The sequence below is a fragment of the Zootoca vivipara genome, chromosome 11 (genome assembly GCF_965207765.1).
Source record: "Zootoca vivipara chromosome 11, rZooViv2.hap1.1, whole genome shotgun sequence".
NCBI classification, from domain to species: domain Eukaryota; kingdom Metazoa; phylum Chordata; class Lepidosauria; order Squamata; family Lacertidae; genus Zootoca; species Zootoca vivipara.
The window spans coordinates 32,093,219-32,109,114 of NC_142594.1; the positions used below are offsets into that span (position 1 = coordinate 32,093,219).

Below are 15,896 nucleotides of genomic sequence, written 5' to 3' on the forward strand. Positions count from 1 at the left end.
ACGCATCCTTGCTTTTAAACAGATGGCATCCTAGAACATGGACCCAGAATGCTTTGCACTACGCAGGGGCTTTCATGGCACATGTCTGGCACATACAAGCATGGTGGGAGCAGCAGGTAGGGAGTGTTCCTCACTAGACAAATGGATGTAGAAAGAGTTGCCTCAAGATATGTTTTTTTGGGGGGGGGGGGCGGCTTTCAAAGTCCCACTAAGGATGAGTGGACAGTATATATGTTTGTGCTTAAGCATGTCAGAAAAAATAAGTTAAGAAATGTGTGTTCAAGGTACCTTTTTACTGGGGCATCTCCAGTCTGTTCATCAACGTAGTCTCTCTTCAGTTCTTCAGGAACGTCGCTATCGCTGTCATACTCTTGATAGGCACTCTTTTCCTGCTCATCCGATTCATACTATCAAAATAAACCGTAAGCGCTTTCAGCTCCTGTGCAATAACTCAGAAGGCACATAAAATGCCCCACTGGTCCTTAGACTTTAATTCCGTACACGGAGCAACGTTGTCTGAAGTTAAGATACTGTTCCTGTCATTCTTCCCCTGGTGAATGGTGGATACCTTGCTCACCAGACAAAAACTTCTTTTTTAAAAAAAGACAACTACAGTACTATAGGTTTTTTAAACAGCAAATAATATCTGGACTAGTCAGATTCAGTTCTGGATAGATAGATAGGTGATAGATAGACAGACAGCCTGAAACTTGCACACACTTTATTTACACAATTGTAACCTTACATGTGGGACGCGGGTGGCACTGTGGGTTAAACCACAGAGCCTAGGGCTTGCCGATCAGAAGGTCGACGGTTCGAATCCCAGCAACGGGGTGAGCTCCTGCCAACCTAGCAATTTGAAAGCACGTCAAAGTGCAAGTAGATAAATAGGTATCGCTCCGGTGGGAAGGTAAACGGCATTTCCGTGCGCTGCTCTGGTTTTCCAGAAGCGGCTTCGTCATGCTGGCCACATGACCTGGAAGCTGTACACCGGCTCCCTCGGCCAATAAAGCAATATGAGCGCCGCAACCCCAGAGTCGGTCACAACTGGACCTAATGGTCAGGGGTCCCTTTACCTTTAACCTTACATGCAGCGGGTGGGGGATTAAATAACTAAATGGAGAGCTGGGAAAACCCACTGTTCGCTGCTCTCCATTTACACACACACACACACACACACACACACACACACACACTGGGTCCCAGTGGGTTTTTCCTACTGCTTTGGGAAGAGAGCAGGAGGGCTCTGGCAACATTAAAAAACTCATTTTTTAATGTCTGCAGATCTAATGACTGCCCAACCAAATTTGAGGAAAACATGCATATAACTCATTTTCTTCAGCATTCTAGTTCCTTCCTCACAGAACATTCTGTATCCGAAGTGTCACAGAGAACACAAAACAGAAAGAAAGAAAGAAAGAAAGAAAGAAAGAAAGAAAGAAAGAAAGAAAGAAAGAAAGAGCGAGCCCTGCACAAATTCATATTCATGACAGCCTGATAATTCACTAATTATCCAGATGCTGGAGAGTGGGGATGCAGCACAGCAAGTACTAACTCGGTATTACCATGGGCAATCCAAAACAAGGTTGCAGAAAATATATACTACAACTTACAGAAAGTCATAGCTGGTTGCTGGTATATGTGATCATTGCGCCCCCTAGCGATCTGAGAATGTGTCAGTTCTGTGATGATAGTAGGACCAATCAGTTACGTATAGGAAAACAGAACGCGACTCGCATTGTAGCAACAGAAAGGCCAATCCTTGACAGTGACCAATGTGGGGCTCGAACTCATGACCCTGACATTTGAGATTCTCGTGCTCTATCAACTGAGCTGTCCTGAATCGAGATCTCTACAGTAACATCAGGCATGTCGACAGGGAATTCCCTGTTTGAAGCATTATTACTTTGCAATCTCCATTTTGAAAATTAACTGGTTAGAAATACCGTGTCTCACATAATACTAAGAGCTCATCAAAGTGTTCCCTTACCCCATTGGAAGCCAGCACATCCTCAGTCTCGTCATCTCTGTTGTTGGCTTGGATTTCAAAGGGATTCCCTCCATTACAATACTGCTCAAACAGAGTTATGGTTCTTTCTGTTTCTGAAGCAGGCTGCTTGCTTGGCGACACAGAAGGGGAACGGGACTGTGCCATGAACTTAAATTCCTATTAACACAAAACAGAAGGTGATTTATAGACTCTGCCATGCAGTTTAAATATTGATCCACATAATAAAGGAGCAGTTTCTTTACAAGCACTGTGGTGTTTGTCTTTCAGCTAACATGGCTTTCCTTTTTTCATTTCATTTTTTTTTAAAGACTGCAAATGTAACCATTAATTTGATGCTTGTCTAATTCTAACACACTTGCCCAATTACTTCAGGCAAAACACCCCCTGCAGCTTGGAAATGAAAGACTTTCAAAACACATATTAAGTTCATTAGTGAAGCATCGTGATGAATTACGTTACAGCAGACTTTTTAAAAAGCAAACTATGAGAACTACAATGCCTCTGCATTTACAGCTGCTTAAAAATCAATCAATATAAATGGCTGCTAAAAGTGAATTTTAACAAGTTTTCTTTTTATCATAGCATCTGCTTTTATCACTACCTTGAATGGTGGAAATAGCATGGGATGCACAAATGCTGATTAAAGACTCTATTTGGACATCATGCAAAGCCACTGTTTAGCATAACAAGAACGAGCCACTGTTACCTTCATGTTCCCTATATTGCTCCACTGCAACTGCAAGTTTGGAAGCTTTTGCTTCCAGTTTAATCACAGCTTGTCCCATCATCCAGACTTGACAAACTATGGTTCACCTTAACAGTGGTTCATCTTAAACAAGCCCAATTCAAAACACTGGCTATGAAGCTTGCTTGTTTAAAAAACCCATAGTTAACATTGCACACAATTTAGGTTTGCATAACATGCTGAGCTGCGCTAAGTGATAACTTCCAATCCTCACAGTCACACTAAAAAGGAGGCATGCAAGGTTCACTGCAGCTTGTTCTTATCAAACAAAACAATTGCTTGGAATGATGTCCAAAGGCAGAAGGGCTGGATCCAGCTAACAAAAAGACCACTCCCACATATATACCTTGCCCCCAAGTTCACACACTGCTGGGAACAGGTAGGCTCCACAACAGCTGTCATGCTTCCATTTGTGCAAGACACTGCATACAATCTGTAGCATAAGCAAAACATCGCGTTTGGATTTACTTTTATCTTTCTCGTGTCATTTTACACCACAAGGTGCAAAAGAGCTTATTGGCAAGTGCAAAACACATCCAAGAACTTTCTTTAAAATTGGGTCCTTCCTATTCTGAATACAAAATGCATATGGTGCTTTTAGGTATCGCCACATTGTGTTTTGCTTCCCTAGCACAAGTCACAGCAAATGTACAGCGAAAGTCAAGATAGCGGCAAACCCTTCAACAGTCTTGGCCAAAGTAGCCTTAACCATTTATGTTAAGCATTCATCCCATTCCTGCTTTTTAACATGGCTAGGACTTACATGAAGCTGCAATATGCTGAAGCTTGATTTCACAGGACAAAGTTCCCACGTCTCGTTCTCCAAGAACATTCGCAGTTCTTCAAGGCGGGTTCTAAAACAAAGTTTAGTGTCAGCAAAAGGAAAGGGTGTAACAAGACAACTATATTAAGAAATTAAGAACCTAGCTGCAGGTCCATTTAATCAAATTCTGCTATTCTTTAATGATCCTCCGTTAATGAGCTAATCACGACTCTACTACATGGTTCTCCAAAATGGATCTCTTGCAGCCACATAGGAGCCAAATGAGAAGGAAAGGACTGAGGGGTGAGATAAACTGTTTCCTATCCATGTTTCCATGAAGCTTAAGCAACAAAACATAGGAAAGACCTAAACAAGCCCTTCCTGGGTAGAGTGATGAACAGAGTAGTAGACCCTCTGCAATAAAAAAATATGCAAATTGTGTACAATGGTCAGACCTGGGAAAACTCAGTATGTCGTTTTGTGCTCAGTTTACAAAAATTACTGTACTTCCAAGATCTGCCTTTTGGGAAGAGGAAATTAAATTCCCTTGTCGAGGATATACTACCTACATCCAAAGGTGTTTCGTGCAAGAGGATATTCACAGCTGCTTGTGCAAGGGCGACACTGGGGACACTAGACTTAAGTGGAGGTAGGAAGCCCCACTGTGTAAGCAGAGTCCTTCTTATGCTTCTCTGGATCCAAACCCAAAAAGGTACTGTGCAAAGAACAGGAAGCTTCCTCCTTCCCTGTCACTTTGAAATCATGTGCAACACCTCCCCCTCTGGGGGCTTTTTAAATCCCCATAGACACTACCAACATATCAGGAAACTCTTTCATTATTTCATTATTCATTATCACTACTAGTAGTAGTAGAGTTCATATTGCGCCTTTCCATGCTCAATGTCCAAAGAAACTAACAACAACATGCACAGTTATCAAATAAAAACAAATAAAACAGAAGCAGCCAATTAAAATGCAGAGCAGCAAGAAAGGAAGCCAATTAATTAATTCATAACAACAATATATTCCTTTAAAATATTCCTTTAAAAATATGAATGGCTTAGAATGCTGAAATCCAAATTGCTGCCATTACAATGCATTTATTCTCAAGCTTTGAGGTCAATATTGACATCTAGTCACTTGGCAAGTTGGTGTTCTGTATCTTCCTGATAAGTGATGAAATCTTGGAAGCAGGCAGCAATAACGGTCTCCTTGCCACTTAGAAAGGTGTCATCCTGCCAAGAGGTTACATGCACACTGTGGCTGATTAAAACGTGACAGATGGATATTTTTATTCACTGGTCATTTTCACCTGCAATGGTAAACCTGTCAAGTTCAGTTTTGTTTTCAAAAAAATCTCATCTTAGAATTATGTGCGAATTGGTAATTGTGGTTTTACAACAAGTAATTGTTAAACAAGTCAGGCTCACTTAGCAACTAGCTATTGCTTACTGTAAAAGCACAATCCACAGTTCATGTGTCACAACACTAAACATGAGATTATTTGAAAACAAAAATAAACTTGGTAGAAGTCTTCCACCTGCACAAAAGGAGGGGAGGGGAATGCATGAGTCCCGTGTTTCACTCTGGCACAAAACCAGATTAAAAGCCACAGTTCTCTTCTATTTCCTTTGTATGATGCAAAAGCACAAATGCACATTTGGTTCTGTTTCCAGAAGTTCTTTTTCCTCACATCTAAACAGTCATGCCAAGAATTCAAGAAAAATGGGGGGGAGGCAATTGGTGGCAATGAAATATTGCGAGTCGAGGACCCGCCACCCGCATAGAGTTAAATAAGACACAAGGACACATATATTTTAGGTTAATGGGCAAAATAAGGCCACAACTTTATTGGTTACAGCACGTGAGAGGTATTGGCTTAGGCACTGGATAAGACAATGTATACATGACCCCACCCCACTCAGCGCGGAGTCATTCGAGGGTTAACAACCAGTGGGAGGAGCTTGTTGATGCAAAAAGAACTGGAAGCTCCCCCTGATGTCACCGGGGGTCATGCCACGGCCCTAGCCACCAGCAGGGCATTGGACAGGATCCACGATCGCCGGATCCCTTTAACAGAATACCCAAAGAGGGAGGGGTAAGTGATGGCCACAACCTGCCCTCCAACACACTACACATATTCCAGTGCCTACCTGCCAATACTGGAAAGTTGTGACGAATTGTTACGAGGTAGGCAATAAACCAAGAGGCTGGTGCCAATTTGCCAAATGGATAAAAACTCCTACCAGGCCCCCTGGCCAACCAAGCCAACCTACTGAAGTCCATAGCAAGGTCAAAAGCATAGAAATAACCTAAAGGGAGGGTGGGTGGGAGATCTGATGTAAACAGGAAGCAGAATGGGGACCCAGAGCTGCCACAGCTGCTTAAATGCAGCTAAACCCCGCCCGCCAGCTAGCCCTATTGGCTAGCTGAAGGGTTTGGCGCGGGAGCTGAGGAAAGCTGGCGCAGGGGGTCGAATACGCCCCCCCACCGCCGACACGGGAAACGGCTCCCACTCGAAACTCCTCCCCTCTGCAAGGAGGAGAGGTCTTCTAAAACAAGATCAAAGCTTTAAAAACCAAAAGTCTTGAGTCTGAAAAAGAGACATTAATTGCAAGTGCTTTCCAGGCAATCTATTAAAAAAACACTGCTTAAATAAAATTCCATAAGGTTTTCTAACATGTTCACCACTCTTTGTATATTGCAAGGAGAAATGTGCGTTAATTGATACCCTTCTCATTTGGCTAAAAAGGGTGAGGAAGGGGTACAGTTTTCAAAGGATATGACACAATCACATGTCTTTTTACCAGGAACTATAGAAGCTGCCCATCAATCAATGCATCAGGTATCTAGAAGAGGCTTTGTTTCGGTGGCCAACAAGATAACAGTTCTAATAATCTTAATCACTCTGAATCCCAGGAAATTGTTTAACTCTGCGTTTTGAAACAGAGCATTATGAGCTTCTTAGCTCCTCTGCTTCTCTCTCTCTCTCTCTCTCTCTCTCTCTCTCTCTCTCTCTCTGTCAATCTGTTGGTCCAGGCAGAGCAAGGCCTATGAACTCCTTGCATATATTATGCACTGGTTTACTATTTTTAAGCTTTGTAAGCGGCCTTCTATTCCAAAAGCGATTTAATGTAAGAGATTTACATTGTAATAAATGCAACTTCCATTTTAATCCAAATGGGGACTTGCCCCTTTCTAACCACTAGGCAAGGTGTGCCATGGTGTGCCTCAAACCTAGGTCCAAGATCTGGAGAAATCACACCTCAGCGGGTGATATGTGTACACTTGTGTTTCTAGTAATGTATGATCAAGAATGAGTGTAGACTTGGCAACAAGGCATGCTCTGTTTCCAAGAGGCATGTATTACTTGAGTTCTCAAATCGCAGAGGCAAATCTCCAAGTTCCTTCCTTCTGAATCCCTGAGCCACTCTTACCTGAAAGGTCCTTTATGAGTAAGGTTGTCAATTATCACCCCCAGCACTCAAACACTTATTCTCAAAAATGCTGCTACCTCCCAATAAAATTGCTTAATACATTCAGTCTATGTCATAGGTTATATAAATCAATGTTCTTAATGGCATCTCTATATTACAGCTTTTTGATGGCATCACTGTATCTATAACCCACCTGTCTACATATGTCAAGATGAAGAAATGGAAAACAATACTCTTTAAAGAGCTAACAGCTGGGTAGCTCTTATGAACTAATGCATCTGCAAAAGTATCTAACAGTTATTAATTAAAGCACACAATGAGGAGCCAGAGCTGTATCCACTTGAAGTCAAAAGCCCAAAACTCCTGAAAGCTTTAGGTGATTCAGGCTCTAACACACAATATTTTTACAGTCCAATAGAAATTGCTATGTCTTCAAAGGGCTTTGTAGACAACATTAGCCAATCAAATCTCTATAGCACCCATTCAACATCAGTGCGCAACAATGACCGTCAGTCCAAATTATTACCCAGTAGGTAAAAGCACTGAAATGGATCAAGTTTTTTCCTCAATAGCCTATGCAAAAACAGTGATAAATATTTTAAAATTACCTTTTGGCAGCAATTGTATATTCAACATTCACAATATTCTCCCTATATTTTCTGTTATGTGTTTTAAAATACAAAGCTGTATTCTCTGAAGCAAGCATTTAGAGACTTAAGCAGTGACATGTTTAAAGTAGACCAGGGAATCCTATGTGGTGCCCTCCAGATGTTGTTGAACTTCAGTTCCCATCAGCCCCAGCTGACATGGACAACAGTCAAGAGATTATGTGAGCTGGGAGTCCACGAACACCTGGAGGGCACAGTGCTAGCTCTCCCTGCAACATGCAATAGCTCAAATGGCAGACCAAATGAAGAAAGTCCCCAGTTGAGTCTCAGTCATCTCCAGCTGTAGGTGTAGGAACCCTGTGGCCCTCTGGAGTGGATGAAGTACCATTCTCATCATTCCTGGCCATTGGCCATGGTGGCTTGGGCTGATGGGAATTGTTGCCATTCAGCAACATCTGGAGGGCCAAAGGTTACCCACACCTGAGTTAAAAGAATCAAAGAGCAGACCTCCACCTGAGACCCTGAGGTACTCCTGTCAGTTGGATTACACAGGTGCACAGGTGGTCAAATAGCCTGCCTGGTATAAGGCATCTTCCTCTGTCCCTGTGGCAAATCTAGCCTTGCTACTACGCAGTGAAAACAGTAGCTGGGAACCAGGCACGAGACAGGAATTTATGGGAAATGCTACTAAAAAATATGCCCCCATAACACCAATGCATTGAAGTTAACTACAGTAAGCCCGCAACTTGTACACATTTAACTTGTGTGCATTTATGTGTGTGGCAGATAGATAGATAGATAGATAGATAGATAGATAGATAGATAGATAGATAGATAGATAGATAGATAGATAGATGGTGGAGTTCTGAGAAAAATGACTTTGGCAATCCTATCTGCCAATGAGCCCAATGCGTTTTGACTATCAGTCATACCTCATGTTGTGTCCGCTGCGGGTTGCGTTTTTTCACGGTATGAACGCGGCGGCCCCGGAAATGTTTACTTCCAGGTTTCGCTGCACGCACATGTGCAGAAGCATTCTGCATGCTTCACGCATGCGCAGAAGCGCTCTATCACGCTTTTGCACATGTGCGAAAGCGCCGCTCAGGTTGTGGACTTTTCGGTGTGCAAACGGCACACCTTGGAATGGATCGGGTCCACAACCCGAGGTAACACTGTACGTGATCTTGGCTTTAGGCGCGATCCATGGAATGCAGCTATGCACCTTGTAAAATAAAGTTTTCAGAAAGAACACTGATAAAATTTAAACATTTCATACAGAGCATTCATTTTGCAAACATAAAACATTTTGCATTTATGGTCTGCACTTAACGACTTGAAAGGGACATCGACCTCCTACAACAACTAGCCTATTATTGTAGCTCTTACCTGTGATAGTTCTTGAAATAATTCACACTTTGTTTTCTAATGGATTCTTGCAAAACCTCCGACTTGCTGCCACAAAACTCTTCACCAACCTGCATCAGCCTACAGAAGAGGATTTTCTGATTATATATTCAAGTCAAGAATTAGATTATTCATTTCAACTACAGGCTGGACTTCAGGTAGGCAATGTTGAAACAGAAGCCCACATAGAATAGCCTGCATCCTCTTTTCATTTCTTTTCAAGCAGAAAACCAAGAGGGAAGGGAGAATTCTACACAAGCAATTGAAAATATCTAGAACTCTGGAGTTCTGCACCCCAAACATGGATTGGATTATTCATCATCACTCTTACTTCCAAGGAGGAAAAATGGAAGCACCTATCAGGCTGAATGATACAGATTTCCTGTATTTGGTAGCGAGGAGAAAGGAAGATCTGTAGACTCACACTTTGGAGGGCATTCGTACTATTTATAAGGATTAACATTTCAAGGCAACCTTAAATTAAGCAAGGCATACAATTTCAGCTACTGTTCTCTGGAGAATAAATTCTGTGATTCAGTTCAGCACTCTAATCACTAACAACAGCTAACACTGGTTACAGGTAGGTAGCCGTGTTGGTCTGGATCGAAGTAAAATAAAAAAAATTCCTTCAGTAGCACCTTAAAGACCAACTAAGTTTTTATTTTGGTATGAGCTTTCGTGTGCATGCACACTTCTTCAGATATCTGAAGAAGTGTGCATGCACACGAAAGCTCATACCAAAATAAAAACTTAGTTGGTCTTTAAGGTGCTACTGAAGGAATTTTTTTTATTTAACAGCTAACACTTCAGCCTGTTTTATCACCATGCTTCCCCAACCCTCATTCCTTCAACTCTGGAAGCTATATGTCAGTAAAGGAACTTTTACAATTTCCTCAGCAGATTAAACATAAAATTGTGAAGGATCCCCAAAGAAAGGCATGCAGTTAAGATTCCTACTGGTCTGGTGCAGATGAGAACTAAGGCTAAGTAGACAGTAAGATGGCTCCGATGAACATTAAGGCATTTGATTCTCCTAAAACATAGTGGCCAGATTTAAATCAGAATATTTGGAACATAAAGCTGATGTAGTTTCCTCAAAGTAAAGCAATGTACATAAGTTTATTTCAGCATCTCCTAACCTAGCACCTGCCAGAGGTTTTTGGACTAGAACTGCAATCAGCCCCAGCGAGGCTGGTTTAAAGTACACCAAGAATGACTCCGATGTTGGAAAAACCAGTCCAGTTAACCAGTGAAGCAATTTTAAATAGCAAGAAGTGAAGAAACAGTCATGCTATGCCTTATGCTGCCTGCTGCAACCAAACAATATTTGGAGAAAACATTCTTAGAATTCAACACACACACAAAAAGCTTTATTGTGTTAACTTCCACTTTGTCTCTTCATCAGAACAAACGGCCCCTGAAAATACCTGCTGACAATATCCAGGACGAAGATGAAGTCATCATATTTGAAGTTAGACATGTCTGTGCCAAGCAAATAGGTCTTCACTTTCAGCTGGACATCCTGCAGAAAAACAAACGTATTGAAATTGGGTATTGTTTAGCCTGCAGAAGATACGGTTAAGAGGCAATATGATAGCAGTCTTCAAGGATCTGAAGAGTTGTCACATAGATGACAGAGCAAATTTGTTTCTGCTGCTCCAGAGCGTAGGCCCAAATCCCACAGGTTCCAAGGATAAGAAAAGGGATTTAGACGAAATGTTTGGTACAACTTCCTGATGCTACTGTTCAACAGTGGAACAGATTGCCTTAGAAGGTTGGACAGCCACCTACTGGTGATATAGCATGCTTAGGACGATCCTTGAGCTCTCTTCCAACTCTATGATGAAGCAGATGCCCTCATAGCATTTGATGTATTTGCTACCTATGATAAATGGCGGAAACCTTTCAATGGATACTCAGTCCTGGATCTAAACAAATCAAATAACCAACACTTGAGGAGTGGGTTAAAGTTGTTTATTCAAAGTTACTTCTAATTTATGAAGAACTTGCAGCCTCCACATATAACATAGTCTGCATCTAACCGGTTTTGCAATCACATTGCTACCACTACATTTTATAAGGCAAAACACCCATGAACAAGAGGGGAGGCTTGGGGAATCCTAAGGTTTGGAGAGGTGCTGTTTGGGGTGGGGTGTGGGGTGTGGGAAACTGAAAACCATAGGGAGGCAGTGGGAAATGGACTGCCTGGAAGCAACAAGAGAAACATTATTTCCCAAAGAATGTTCTATCTACTGTCCATTCAAGAGAAATTGATGTTTTCATCATTTCATGCTCTTTAAACTCAATTTTAAGAACATGAAACTATGCAACAGAAACGAACCTATTTTTCTCTGATGCTATGAACAACCAGAGATTATTATTTTTTTACATTCTTTCCTAAAAGTCCAATGTTTTTCAAAAATGAGCATTTGCTGGGAGGTGGAAAGCATTTTGCCAATTTAAAACAAACCTGCCATATTCGCGAAAGTCCATGTTCCAATTTCTTTTTCACGTAGCTGCGGTCAAAATTGCTCTCCTCAGCACCCATGACATTGCTTCCATCTGGAAAATAATGTATGTATTTTTCATGTAAGCTGACAAGGAAGGGGGATTCACTCTCTCTGCGTGTGTGTTCTTTATTTTAATGTGAAACAAAATTTCACATCCTTTAGACTCACTTCATACTCCACAACAATAATAGCAAGCCTACACCCCACATTTTTTGGTAACACCTCAAATCCCATAATGTCGCAGAGACAATGGCACCACACTGACATAAAATGAAGGGCATTAACCCAGACTAGCTGATCTGGGCAGTGAGGTGATGATAGCAGGCCCATTCAACATACACCCCACACACAATGTCACTCCACCCCCAACACAGGGTTCCTCCATAGCAAAGGCACAAAAAGTAGTAATAATAACAATAATGCTCTAATAAGGTGTGCCACACAATCCTTTTGTGTGCTTACTCAAAAGCAGGGCGTTTTTCAACCGGAACTCACTGGAACTCAGTTCCGGCACCTCTCAGGTGGGCGCCATTGCCATTCTGAGAGAACAAGGGAGGAGTTCGTGGTGAGTTCCGGCACCTGTTTTTCTAGAAAAATAGCACTGTTCAGAAGTAATTCTCATTGTCTCCAGGAGGATTACTCCCTAACAAGTTTGTTTAGGATTTCAGTTTTGGAATGTTCACACAGGCTAGATATTCACTATTATAATGCTACATTAGGTAACAACTGCAAAATCCCTCAAGCTTCTGAGAGAGAGATCAACTGTGCCTAACAATTTTCTTTTACAAAAAAAATCATAAATAGCATTTTATATAGGTTCCCTATTCCAAATTTTACTGTTTCCCTGAAGGATATTGGAAGAGCTTTTGTCCTATTGTTCCTACAGCTCCAACTACATTTTTCAGGTCCTGAAACCCACTCAGAATACTACATACTTTATTCAGAGAATACATTCAGATAGCAGAACCAGTTCCTACCAGAAGACGAAGGAGGTTCACCGTGATCGTATTTTTCATGCCACTCCATGGTTCGGTAGTAACTGAGCATGACCTCCCACAGGGCTTTGCAGAGGTCAGCAAGGCAAGGAATGTAACTGTCTGACGTAATGTGCTAAGGAACATACAAGCAAGATCTGTGGTGTTTTTCTTAACTCTACGTTTTGTCAAATGCAAAATTCGTATGCAGTAGGAATACGACAAATGCACACATACCAGTGCAACATCTGTACAATATGGCATATATGTAGATGTCACACACATTGAAAAGAAAAATACAGAATAAGGGAAACCACTCCATCCCCTAGATGTTTTTAAACACACACACACTTTTCCCATTTCAAGCTGAGGAATGCCACATGGACTGCAAATAAAACAAAAAAACTGTTCTCTTTCAGTAACAAAGGAAATGGGCAAGTGCACATGCCAATAATTTAGTTTAAAGTATTAGTTAATTTTGTATTGGTTAAGAGGCACAAGAGCCTAAACACATTCAAGAACACTTCCAATTTGCCAAGCGACTGTACATAACAATTAACAGGGATTTAAATACACCATTGATCTAAAAATGCCATCGTTTTTGGCACTCATAAACTTGAAGTGTTCTTCCAGTCCTGCCAACAAAGCTAAATAAATTAAGGAGGCTCAACATTTTAAACACTTCAGTGAAAGAAAGATTTTGAAGTGTCTAAAATAAGCTAGGGTGCTGATTTGGTTTATAAACCATTCTTTTCACAGAAAGGCTGCTAAGAGTGAATTCACACCACAACATTCTTCCCACACACTGTTTTTAATGGACGAGATGCATTCATGCAGCAGAGCTACCCAAGTCTAGAGAAAAATGTATTTGATAAAATCGCCCCACCCACTGCCCGCAGGGGCTCCCTCCCCCACTCATCCATTAGCCTTTCTTAAAAGCTCCCATTGACTTCTTTTTTCCAACTAATTGCTGTACAGAAGGGCCATTTCCAGGGTAGGCCAGCTGTGCACAGGAAAGGAAGGGTTAACTCTTCCCTTCCAGCCATGATCCCCGCCCCCACCAAATCCCCCACGACGACTAAGCATTTAAAATGCTCCCATTGGCTACTCATCCTGATGACTATGTTCTACCTTCACGGTGAGAGACAATATGCTTCTGAATATCAGTTGCTGGAAATTCCTTGCCATTTTTTTTCTCTGGATGTGGCCTACATATGCAAACACAAAAGGTCCCAAGCCTTTATACAACTACGTACCATGCACAGGTCCTTGTACTGAAGCTTCTGAAACTTGGTGTCTGTGTTTCCCGCACACAGCTCTACGTAACCGAGAACAACTTGGAATACTGTGTTGTGAATGGCTTGAGTAAAGTGCATGTGCAGTTGGTCCATGGCTGTCTGAAGAGAAAGGATGGGGAGAGTCATTAAGGCGTAATGGAAAGCCAGTTTCCCAGTTCCTGTTCCTTAAGTCACACATTGTAATCCCAGGCAACAGCCTTCAGACACTCAAGTAGCTTCCGTGGCACTTAGTGGCTTTCTCAGCTTCAGCTGATAAGCCAGCAATGACCATACTTGGCCGAAGATAACTTAAACACATTTGCCCATACTCTAGTAACTTTTAGGCTACATAGCTGCCAAGTACCCCGTTTTCCCCGGGAAACCCCCCGTTTTTACTTACCTTTTCCCGGTGGTCCCCCGTATCACTTCGTCTCCCGTTTTTCTCCGTTATTTTCTCCTGCCGGCGGCCATTTTTTTTCTTTCTAATTTGGCCTTCTATGGGCACCAAAAATGGCCGCCACCGGCTTCAAAAGTCGCATCTACACGACTTCCGGTGTCGGCAGCGGCCATTTTTGGTGCCCATAGATGGGCAGAGAGACACCAGAAGTTGCGTCGACGCACTTCCTGACATGCATAGAAGCGACTTTCGAAGCCGGAGGCAGCCATTTTTGGTGCCCATAGAAGGGCAAAGCGACACCGGAAGTTACGTCGACGCAACTTCCGGTGTCACACGGCTGCCGGTCCCGGATTCTGCAGTCCGGGACTTGGAAGGTAAGTTAGGCTATTGCATTGTATTGTATGTAGGATTGCCTTTAAAAATGGCTCAGAAACTGTGGTTGGTTCGAAACAGAGCCACAAGACTATTAACCAGGACTGAGCAACGCTTTACACTGGTCTCCAGTAATCTCTCAAGCCCCATTTAAACTGCTGGCTTTAAATGGTTTGGGACCTGATTAAAAGAAAGATCATCTCCACCTCCCCCCCCCAATATGTCCACCTAAATCTTATCAACAGAAGTCCTAGTTTGGGTGTCCCCCACCAAGCAAAGTGAGGCTACAAAGGAGAGGAGGGCCTTCCTAGTGGTGGCACCACCAGACTATGAAACAGCCTCTGCAGAGATGCTGGCCTGTCACCTTCTTGCCACCTTTTTGGCATCAGGTGAATATCTTTTTTATTCTGCCAGGATTTTAATAGTGTTCTGGGTTATTATGACTTTCTGTGGTTTTAAACGGAGCTATAACCTGTTTCTGTTAGGGATGTGGGTGTCCAATCCTATAACATAAAAAGTGATAGATAAACCACTCCCACACATACAAAAAAGTAGATGGGGAAAATAGATCACCCAATGATGAGCAAGGCAGAATTTTGAAATTAAATGTATGAAAAGTTGAGGGAGGGAGGGAGGGAGGGAGGGAGGGAGGGAGGGAGGGAGTTGGTTTTAAATCTGGACAGCCTTTAGATTTTCTTTTTTAATTCTGCATGCCTCATCCTCTTTAAAGGGACGCAGGTGGTGCTGTGGTCTAAAGTTTAAACCATAGAGCAGGCATCCCCAAACTTTGGCCCTCCAGATGTTTTGGACTACAATTCCCATCATCCCTGGCCACTGGTCCTCTTAGCTAGGGATCATGGGAGTTATAGGCCAAAACATCTGGAGGGCCGCAGTTTGGGGATGCCTGCCATAGAGTCTAGGGCTTGCCAATCGGAAGGCCGGCGGTTCGAATCCCCATGACAGGATGAGCTCCCGTTACTTGGTCCCTGCTCCTGCCAACCTAGCAGTTTGAAACCACGTCAAAGTGCAAGTAGATAAATAGGTATGGCTACAGTGGGAAGGTAAACGGTGTTTCCGTGTGCTGCTCTGGTTCACCAGAAGCGGCTTTGTAATGCTGGCCACATGAACTGGAAGCTGTATGCCGACTCCCTTGGCCAATAACGCGAGATGAGCGCCACAACCCCAGAGTCAGTCACGAGTGGACCTAATGGTCAGGCGTCCCTTTACCTTTATAACCTGTTTCTGCTTTGCAGTCTGTTTGTTTTGCAGGGCAAAATTTTAGTTGTGAGTTTGTTTTTGCTTATTGCAGATTCTAATCACTCTCATTATTGTTAGGCAGCAATATAAATCTTCTCTTCCTCTTCCCCCAAGAACCAACTAATACATACATACATACAT

General features: G+C 42.4%; 1 protein-coding gene across 3 annotated transcripts in view; it reads right to left on the minus strand.

The window, feature by feature from the left end:
• The window catches only part of VPS50 (VPS50 subunit of EARP/GARPII complex), a 77,600-nt gene that overhangs the window by 35,115 nt on the left and 26,589 nt on the right, over nucleotides 1–15,896 (minus strand). For all 3 annotated transcript variants that reach the window (XM_088654193.1, XM_035129040.3, XM_088654194.1), the window contains 8 exons: nucleotides 13,709–13,849; nucleotides 12,456–12,588; nucleotides 11,439–11,530; nucleotides 10,396–10,490; nucleotides 8,951–9,049; nucleotides 3,520–3,610; nucleotides 1,991–2,167; nucleotides 289–407 (listed from right to left, as the gene is read on the minus strand). In XM_088654193.1, coding sequence (XP_088510319.1) covers nucleotides 289–407; nucleotides 1,991–2,167; nucleotides 3,520–3,610; nucleotides 8,951–9,049; nucleotides 10,396–10,490; nucleotides 11,439–11,530; nucleotides 12,456–12,588; nucleotides 13,709–13,849 — 947 coding nt within the window. The remainder of the gene's footprint in view (nucleotides 1–288; nucleotides 408–1,990; nucleotides 2,168–3,519; nucleotides 3,611–8,950; nucleotides 9,050–10,395; nucleotides 10,491–11,438; nucleotides 11,531–12,455; nucleotides 12,589–13,708; nucleotides 13,850–15,896) is intronic.